The following is a 10,609-nucleotide window of genomic DNA, read 5'->3' on the forward strand; positions in this document are numbered from 1 at the left end:
AAGAAAAGGGTGCTTTTATAATCTTCAATTGCCCATAAATAATTAGTTCATGTGCGTCATTATATTTTGTCTTTTGAGTTATAAGTATTGTGGTAGGAATGTAGGATAATGTGCGGATCTACGATGAGGACAATGAGAATCGTGCTAATTTTCACCCCTTCTCATTCTATGTATTAGTTTTTTACGTGCATTGTGTGATTGGGATAATATCTATTTTTTTTTTAAATAAGTATTTTAAAATATATCAAGGTAAGATTATATTGAAATTGTTCATGCATAGATAATTGAATGCTGAATTTGCATATTTAAATAGATAATTCTAAATTTACAAATGTAAGATAATATAGTCAAAATTGATTATATTTGAGTGTATATTGTGCAATAAAACTGTAGTTATATCAAAATAATAATGTAGTTGTGTTTTAATGAAACTATAGTGTATATAAAATAAAATTAAATAACATTTTCACATATTTGAGTGTATAAATATCGAAAGAAACTGTAGTTATATCGAAATGTAACTGTAGTTGTTTTGAAGTGAAACTGAAGTGTATACAAAATGAAACTGAATAACAGAGTTACTTTTCACGAAACGGGTGCCGTTTCTTTTCATTAAACAAAACGACGTCGTTTAGAATCTCGGTCATAATCCATTATGGACCGCGGTCCACGATATAATTTGCCGCATTTAATACTACAGACCCTATTACAATGTAGTATCTGTTCATAGCTAATTTCTCAACCTACAAGGTAGTGATGCATTTAATTAAATAAGAATTGATTGCATTTAATTAAATAAGAATTGATTGCTAAGGACCTTGTGGTCCAATGGTACCAAGTTTCTCCCTCATAGGGGAGGTTGTGAATTTGAGCCTTAGTGGAAGTGATATTGGCTCTTTGTGCTTCATTTGGTTGAAAAAATATGAACAGATACTACATTGTAATAGAAATAATAAGAATATGGGTTTGAGCCTTAGTGGAAGTGATATTGGCTCAATAATAAGAATATGAACAGATACTACATTGTAATAGAAATCAGTAGAGTATTCAAAAAATAAGAATATATGATTTACATACCTGTGTCAATATTTTTAAAATGGAATAAGGGTCAAATAGGCCATTGAACTGCACACAAGAATGCAATTAGGCCACTGAACTTAAAAAACCTACAATTGGGTCCCTAAACTAACCAATTTCATTCAATTTGTCCATTTTTCAGGTTTCTCAAGTTGCTAACAAGTTACCCCTCCACCTAGGATGCATGTGTGGCATTTAAAAAAAAAATTAATTTTTTTTAAAAAAATCTTAAATTAGTTTTTTTTAATGTTTAATAAATAAAAATTAAAATAATTTGTTTTTTTGAAAATAAAATCCAAGCCGTCTTAACAAATTATTTTATATTCAAAAAAAATTGTTTTAGTTTTTATTTATTAAACATTAAAAAACTAATTTAAAAATAAATTATTTTAGTTTTTATTTATTAAATATTAAAAAAACTAATTTAAAAATAAATTATATTTAAAACAATGACACATATGCATCCTAGGTGGAGGGGTAACTTGTTAGCAACTTGAGAAACTTGAAAAATGGACAAATTGAATGAAATTGGTTAGTTTAGGGACCCAATTGTAGATTTTTTAAGTTCAATGGCCTAATTGCATTTTCGTGTGCAGTTCAGTGGCCTATTTGACCCTTATTCCTTTTAAAATTCATTTGGATTGTTGGGTCTTGCCATAATGAAAATTTTACCATCATTTCAATTTTTAAAATTCTCAATTTGTAGAACATACAAATAATATAAATGAATCCTGCCTCGTGCAATTTAACTATGCATAAACATTATATTCATACAAGATAAACACCGACTTAAAATCATCAAAAAAAAAAAAAAAATGGTGAGTATAGCTAAAGCTAAAATATGGTGAGTTTCAAAAAGCTCAAATTTAAAAAACTACCCAAAGAAGTTTTTTCGATCAATTTTTTGAAAAAATTATTTTGCATGTAATCAACTATCAGTTAACAACTAATTTACCAAACATCTTTCTACAATAGCTAATGTTATCAACTAGTCAAACTCATTAACTCAATCAGCTAATAGCTATTTACCAAACACCCCCAACATAAATCTGTGTTGATTTGCTAGAAGATGACCCCAAAAAAAAAGTGTAGTAGTGTCAATTGAAACAAATAAAAACAGGAGCCTTGAGTAGAACACTCCAAATGCGCAAATAAGTGGTTGTTACAAAGAATTGGTTTCTATAACAGAGGATATTTGTGCAGAGTGAGTTAACATTTCAGAACTATCACCAAACCAACCCCTCAATGGACCTCGAAGAATCTCTAAGGAATACAATACCTATAAGATGAACAATAGGCCTCCATAATATCGCCCCGGGGCGGGCAGAAATTTTAAGCTACATATAAATTACACGTATGTAAACCCAAAAAACTCTATGGAATATGTGTATGTATCCTATGTATTAAAGGGCTTTTGTGGTATTACCGCTTTCATTATTCACATCTGCTTGTTTGCACATGCAGTCGGGCATTGGGTATGTATAGAGCGAGTTGCTGGGTTTTTTTACCTCACAACCCTTCATGTCGTTGTGATGAAGCATATCTTGCAACTGCCGTTTAAAGTCTTTATATCTGTTGGGAAATAAACAATAAATACATTAAGCTTGCTTCAATTATGTGTTACTCGTATAAAAAGAATAACAAGGTTCATGCCCTCCAAACCATATCCATATAGGGTCTGGTCACTCAATTAGGCTATAATGGACATAGGTCAAACCACACTAAAAGACTAAATCCAATGAATTATGGCCTTATAAACCAAACCAATTGTTATACCATGGACCAGGGTTCACGTTGCATTGTGAACCCTGGTCCAAAAATCATGTGTCCCAAACCAATTGTTATACCATGGACCAGAGTTCATGTTGCATTGTTAACCCTGGTCCAAAAATCATGTGTCAATTCCACCAAAGGTCCCTCGTCTTTGGTGACAATTCCAAATTTAGTCTCAGACTATCATTTTTGCCATTTAACATCCCAGACTATTATTTTTTGGACACTTTTAGTCCTTCCATGATTTTTTCTATTTTTAGTAAGGGCATTTTTGTCTCTTCATATTTTTCATTTGTTATTCTTCCGGTTTCAATCGGTTTAATAGGTTTAGAACTTTACTAAAAACTGGTTGAAAAATATAGTTACTAAAAATCAGAGGTTACCTAAAGTTCTAAACCGATTAAACCGGTTGAAACCCAAAAAATAACGAAAGAAAAATATGAAAAGACAAAAATGCCCTTACTAAAAATATGAAAAGTCATGAGAAGAACTAAAAGTGTCCAAAAAGTAATAGTCTAGGATATTAAATGGCAAAAACAATAGTCATTTTTGTATAATTTGCCCATAACCTAAACCACACTAAAAACTTAATCCAATCAATTAACTAATCTAACACATGGCCTTATAAACCCATATATTCTCTCTTATATTTTCAATGTGGGACTCTTAACCGGAACAAACAAAGAGGAGTAGAGAAGGTTACTTGCATATTACCTTATACTTGGACGATCAAACAGAAGAACTAATTTCCGCTTATCGGGTTTGATTGTCTTGCCATGTCCTCCATTCAAATAGCGTCTATGACCCACTAAGAAATGCGGGAAGTTACCACCCTGTGTTGTGACAAAAACTTCACTGTAGAGGCAAACCGTATAATCAAGAGCCGCCAACCTAGATAAATGTCCCTGCATGCCAAACATATACAGTTCGGTTACAACAAATGGTAGGAAACTAGGAATGGGGGGCGTGTGGAAATTCTAGCCTATATACCTCAAACGGAGCTAGTTCTTCTGCAGAAGCAAGTGTATCCTTCGATTCGAGATGTGGAAATATCTGTTTGAGTGGAGCCATATACTTCTCGGCCTTATAAATTTTTCCAGCAGCAACATAAACCGGGGTGCTATTATCAAATCCCATGCCTCTTAGCATCATGCCCACCTAGAACATGAAATCATAGAATTAATGCCCGACTGGAGAAATAGAGCACTTTGGAGATATGTAGTTGAAATGGGATATATACAATGCGTTTCTGTGCGTGATGAGATACAAGACGCAAAGGCAGTAAAGAAAGGAAAGAAGATGAGGTTTGGATATTCACCATATTTCTCATACCTCAAGTGGAGTAAGCGGGCACTTTCCATCCATCCTTATCGCACCTGGCCTTATAATTCTGCCTCTTTTGCGGAATTTTCCTCTCCAACTTCTTTCTCGAGCAACATCCATCTCAAGCTTTTCTTTCTCGCCACCATCATATATACAGCAAGAAAATGCAACCATATCCTTTAAAGACGAAAATAAAAAAGTTAACTTCCATTGAAGTTAGGTCAAAATTAACCAACTTGATTGGTGTGAATAGTCGTGCACTCTCATCCCTTAAGAGAGGTTAGGAGTTCAAACCCCCTCTCATATGGAAAAACCAATCTGGCCAACACTTCGCCCGTTAATTGGACCGACCCGGTGCGAATGGGTATTAGTCTGAGTATGATACGGGCTTAAAGGTGCCTCCTACAGTTAGGGTCTGCTCAGGACACCTCATGATCTAACCAAAAACTAATAATAAATTAAATTAAATTAAAAGTTGGACAAAGACACAAATTTGCACCTCTTCAAATCGAAGATGCACTGAAACATATTTCCCTCCACTTCTGGAGCTATTTTTAATCATTCGATCAACCATCTTTGCTGCAAGCATGCGTATGGATTCTGAAAATCTTAGCGCTTCAAAGTTGCACAAGCACCGAAGACCTTGGATATTTGGAGGAACTGCATGGGCCAATCTATTAGAAAATGGTGCAATGCGTACAGCCCTGCACCATGTATCATAACAAAGGTAGCTATGTGATAAATAAGTCGTCGCAATATAATATAATGCCATAATATATGAAAAATAACAAAAAGCAAGAAAACGATGTATACCCCAATTCCAATAGCTTTGGTAGGACCTTTTGCCTATAGTAGTCTGGACTGGACCAAGCCTTCACCCTTAAATTCACAATGTTACTTATATTATTGTCAAAACGCTGAAGTACATCTTCTGGAAGTTGTTTTACCACGTTGACGTGATTCCTTAGAGCGTATGTGAAAAATTCCTCGTCAAAGATATCACCAAACTTGCTGCAAAATTTTGGAAGGTTGAGAAACGAAACTGTTATATTTGCAATACCTTTTTGCTGCACAGCGGGAATCAAAATGACTTCAATGCAATTAAGAAAAAGTGAGAGATGCAAGCATGAATTATTGACTGCAATAATATTTCAAAGTACTTTTTAATTCCTGAGAAGGTGTTAAGGCCAAATTTACCGTAACATTGGGTCAAGGTCACTCAACTAGGCTAAAAGATTGAATCCAATAAATTAGCTAGTCTAAACTCAACCATGGCCTTATAAACTCATATGTTCTCTTTTATTTTTTCAATGTGGGACTCTTAACACTCCCCATCAAGTAGACAACAGGCCATTTTGAATCTAACCGGTTGACCACTTGAAATTGTATTGGACCCTCCCCTAAAATGAAAGCTTGGACGCCCAATACTACGGGTTCACAACTGGGTGAACACAAAATAGACCGAACATGCTATGTACTTTTAAATGTATTTCATAATTAATAATATATTAACTTTCAAAAGTCCCTTAATTAATTATTAGTATTTTGTCTCATTTTTAGTTGGATAGTATATGAAAAAATATAAATACAAAAATAATAAAATCATTAAAAACTCAAAATTGATAAAAATAAAATTTTGAGTATATCCATACTAACCAGAAAAAATTTCACCCAAACCGAACATATCCAAATTAAATTTGGTTCGAATATCGGGTGACAAAAATTTCACCCGAAATTTTCAGACATTTGAAATAAAATTTGGGTATCACCCGAACTGAACCGACACCCACCCTAGACTCTGATACCATGTGAAAAAGGAGAACTCTTTACGATCACTAATATACTTCAAGCTCCTAACCTCTTGATTAGAACAATTTGTAGAAACCAACATACAATACATTACATGTTCAAAGATCATTCTCACTTATACCTTATAACTAAATCCAAATCTTCTAACTTTCCTCTACAAGAAAAGGTGTCCTCTGAGCATCAAACAAACCTCTCTGAGCCACTAAGAAACCAACAAACCTCTCTGAGCCACTAAGAAGCCTCCGTAACAAAAAGGAAAACAGTATGATTATAATAATTATACACTAAAAAGAAAAAAAGGAGAGAGGAAGAGATCGAAGGTATCAAGGCATCTGTGTTATCTAGTTCTCATATTCAAAATCTAAAGGATTACTAGTAATAGCATACACAATATTATGAAGACTAGACCGCTTAATATAATTATGTGGCAGCTTTACCTGGAATCTCGCCAAACACTATTTAAATGAAATATTGGAATAACAAGTGTAGCATTCAGCAGACCAGCAACTGCAACTGCATCACATATCTGTAATAAGAAGAGGTTCGGTTATATCTTATATGTCCTTCAGAAAGTCGGGGCAGCATTTTATGTAACAAATTTGAATCTAATAAACACAAGAAATTGATATCAATCAATCGGAAATGATATCGCAAAAATGAAGGCAATTGCATTCATCAACAACATATGTTATGCTTTAGATGCCAAAGGGCAATATTGTATCAAAAGAACGTACCGATAACCTTTGTTGATTCAACCCACCATTTGCTTCGATTATGAGGAAACCATTTGACTTTGGTGATTCCGGCAACCCTAGAAGAAAAAAGAATTTAAATTTTAGTTTATTTATTTAATCAAATATCGAAATGCTATCACAATTCACAACACTAGCATGTACAATACAATCTAGTCTCGGAATTTTTCTGATAAAAATCAGAGGATGATCCAGCAAATACTCGTTTTTTAAATTTGAAGAAATATCAAATATCAACGGCTGGTTTTCAAACTAAAAATTCCAACATTACATATTACAGGAGAACAGACAGCCAATAGGCTCTGATACATTATTGAAATGAACAAAAAATCTCCAGATTCCTACTTGGAACTGAGTTGAGGAAGGGGATGATCTTCAACGGGAATTGCTTAAGAAAAAAGAAATTCGAATGGGCAATAGACAGAATACTAACCTGCTTGAGAAATAGTCTTGTCAAGACAAGGCTTCCAATTTTGATGAAACTTTGGATTCCACACATTCGTTAACTGCATAGTTTCAAGCCATCAACTTTTAGTCGATTTTTTACTTATTTTTCGAAAACGTTCCTTATCCAATGAACAAAAATAAGCAAGAACATGTACTATTGCCCAATGCCCGGCAATGTTTTGATTGTTTTCCATTAAGCATTGCCTGCACCCAAGAACTCGCTAAATTGTCGAAAATAACTTTCCCACTTGCTAATTTTAGTACTAAAGATCTGTTAATTAGTACTCCATAAATCATTCTTACATATTCTAACACTATATTGGAATACAAATGTTGAGCATTAAGCACATCTTTTCTAATTACTTATCCTAATTCTCAGAGGGCAAATTCTTGAGTTCATATTTTAAGCTACAGATTTTTCGAACACCCTGAACAAATCACAATCAAATAAATTGATAAGACAAAGAACTGAAAGAAGTGGAATTTATAAAAGAACAAGGAAATTTAAGAGATTTACCAAATTTGGGGTTCCATTATTTTCAACCTGCATATGTGGCCAAAGCTTCTCAAATACCTGAGGGCTCCGATACACTGATCCCGGCGGCGCCACCTCATTGCCACCCCTGCCGCCACTGAAGCCCAAAGTGCCCATATACAATAACATTCCGGAAATATAGAGTAAAGGGGCGAAAAGCAGGACCCCACGGCGGCGGTAAACCGCCGACACGAGCATAAACCCCAATTTCTCGGCGAAATTATGCAGCTTGACCCCGCCGCCATCTACGCCACCGCGGAAGCTCCCGCCGCCACCTCCAATGGGCGAGTTCTTTCTACGGTAGCGCGGCGAAGACGGCGGCGACGGCGTGCTGACGCCGCTGCCAAGCCGGCTTAGCCCGCGCATGTGGGCCCAAGAAACCAAAACCTTTCTCAGCCAATTCAGCAAGAAAACTGAAAAAGATGTTTCCTTTCTTCTCTTCTCTCCTTACGCTCTCCCCCGGAGGGTGAAGAATGTGAAAAACGAGCTAACACAGTAGAGGGCAGTGTAGAGTGTAAAGTGATCAACTTTCGAGCACCCAAAGCCAAGAAGATGAAGTTGACCCACTCCCCCGCGTGAAGTTATGAGGCCATGGTTGCAAGAATCACGGATGGAAAGGGGGGCCTTTGTAAATTTGTAAGGGGAGTGGGGTCGGGTCGATGCTACTGTTTCAACTCCTCCAAGAACACCACCGACAACTCACAAGAGAAGAGAGAAGTTGGTTTATTGGGAAAATTTTCTTCTAGATTTGGATGGATGGGTGTCTTCTTTTTCTTATTCCACTTTCCGGCAAATCAAAAGGAAAAGTTCTTACCAACTCACTTTGTTTAACTCATCACTGTAAAATTTTGTTTTAGTAAATGTGTAAAGATTTGAATTTCAAGACTTTTGATAATTGAGTTGTAAATGAATTATAATTTAATGAAAGTCTCAATTATATTATTTGATTGATTAGAATTAACAAAAGTATATCAACATTGGTTGGGAACTGTTATCATTCTTGCTTCCTACCTGAGATTAGACATATATTTAATGAGATTATATTCTAGATATGTACATCCTTATTTTAGAATATATAGTTTTTCAAGTATTTTAAATGTTATATTCAATGATTTTTTCAAAAAAGAAACAAATATTTTTACTTTTTCTCCTTCCATTTTTACTTTTTGTTTTGTAATAAGAGGTAAATAAGTTTTGAAATTATTTTTTAAAAAGTAATTAAACCATCAAAACCAAATTTATTTTAAAGAAAATGCAAATTGATTATTTTTTTTTTAGAAGTGCATTTAGTTATTTTAAACCATTTTATGAGAAAATGTCAGGTCAAAACTGATTCAATACGGGCGTTAGTCGGGTTGGCCGAGTTTAACCTCTACTCGATTCGAGACGTGGTGTTGTGGCTTAATTATGAAAGGATGTATTTGCCAAGCATCTTGTGCTCATATAACATTTTTTGTGGCTCTCTTTTGAGTAAAGGTCACAGGATCAAACCTGGATGATTGGGTATTGACTCTTTGGATTGCAACAAATAGAGAAAGTATAGAATAGCAATTACCTTCTAATAGAGTCAATAGTACTCAAAATATAGAGAATTTATCACAAATTGTTTAAAGGGTTAATTTACACTTACTTATCACAAATTGATTTTAAGTATAATATGGCAACAGATAGCCAAAAAAACTATACCAATAATTAATTGGTTTTAGTGTAACGTTGAGATCCAACAATATCAATTATTATTATTATTATTATTATTATTATTATTATTATTATTATTATTATTATTATTTGTCTATTAGTTGTTCATCTGTCTCATTTTATGTGATTAATTCGATTATCGAAGCATAATTGAAGTTATTTAAAATTTATTTTTGTAATATTTAAATTAGTGTTAATATATAATTATTATAATATTTATATATTTACAAATTACATAAAAATGTTATTAAACACAAGAAACTAATTTTAAAAATTATAAAGCATATTAAAAATTACTAAAATAAATTAATTTGATCAGTAAATATTAAATCACTGGAGTATTTCCATTAGGGCTTGAGGATTGAGGTTTGGCTTGTGAAAAGAGTGTGAAATTGAAAAAAAAAAAATATTGAGAAAACTACAAATCAGTAAAGAATGGTACGTCAAGGACAAAGAGTTTGTTAATTTAACTTATTCTTTAACCTTAAATATGAAGAAAAATACAAACGGATTGAAAGTAACACTCCAACTTCTTCTTCTTTGTGAGGTTACTGCGCACAATTAAGGAGCCCCCTCACTTTGAGAGGTTACTCTTACTCTCACACTGTTACTGGTAAGACTCGATCTCTGGTCATTCTTTCCAAACTTCACCCCTATAACCAGTTGAGTTGCACATACGAGGCTACGAGCTTTTTTTTAGTATTATTCACTTTATTACAAGGTGGTATCGAATTTGATTCTGTAACTTTTCATCAAGGAGAGCCACAGAATTGTCATTTGAGTACAAAGTGACATCCAACTTAAAATTTATATTTTAAATTTATATAATTTTCCTTGTGTCCTTCGAGTATTGTGATGATTAAAGATTTAATTATTAACATTTTTTGTAAATAATAATTACAAGTTTGAATAAATAAATCATGCATATTTATTCGAAATGATGTCTGCAATACGTGTTTGGATCATGCGTATTTACTATTTAGTCTAAAATAATGTGAGTAAGAAACCATGACAATTGTCATACCATGATCAGATTCACATTGCATTGTGAATTCTGATTCAAAAATTATGCGTATGTAGTTAACATATTATGTGTGTTCAGTTAATAATTATGTGCATGTAAATAAATTGAATTCACATAATACGTTAATTACGTGCACATAATATGTTAATTGCATATTTTGTGTCTGTGATT

The 10,609-nt window shown here is 33.5% G+C and overlaps 1 protein-coding gene across 1 annotated transcript; it reads right to left on the reverse strand.

Annotated features, from left to right (window-relative positions):
- Positions 1–2,181: 2,181 nt before the first annotated feature.
- LOC109154563 (uncharacterized protein At1g04910) lies at positions 2,182–8,459 on the reverse strand. Its single transcript, XM_019302339.1, has 10 exons — positions 7,699–8,459; positions 7,168–7,240; positions 6,717–6,793; positions 6,420–6,508; positions 4,987–5,184; positions 4,673–4,877; positions 4,183–4,350; positions 3,841–4,008; positions 3,565–3,755; positions 2,182–2,649 (listed from the first exon to the last, which is right to left on the reverse strand). The coding sequence occupies exons 1-10, from the start codon at positions 8,080–8,082 to the stop codon at positions 2,481–2,483; spliced, it is 1,722 nt and encodes a 573-aa protein (XP_019157884.1). The 5' UTR covers positions 8,083–8,459; the 3' UTR covers positions 2,182–2,480.
- Between the last annotated feature and the right edge of the window lie 2,150 nt (positions 8,460–10,609).

The sequence above is a fragment of the Ipomoea nil genome, unplaced genomic scaffold, assembly GCF_001879475.1.
Source record: "Ipomoea nil cultivar Tokyo-kokei standard unplaced genomic scaffold, Asagao_1.1 scaffold2647, whole genome shotgun sequence".
NCBI lineage: Eukaryota > Viridiplantae > Streptophyta > Magnoliopsida > Solanales > Convolvulaceae > Ipomoea > Ipomoea nil.

What these genes read in the sequence shown, in the direction of transcription:
- LOC109154563 (XM_019302339.1), bottom strand. Translation starts at nt 8,082, where the DNA reads ATGCGCGGGCTAAGCCGGCTTGGCAGCGGCGTCAGCACGCCGTCGCCG. An exon ending in CAAGACTATTTCTCAAGCAG is followed by an intron (nt 6,794 to 7,167) that starts GTTAGTATTCTG and finishes TTTTTCTTCTAG; the next exon opens with GGTTGCCGGAATCACCAAAG. An exon ending in CCAAAGCTATTGGAATTGGG is followed by an intron (nt 4,878 to 4,986) that starts GTATACATCGTT and finishes TACATGGTGCAG; the next exon opens with GGCTGTACGCATTGCACCAT.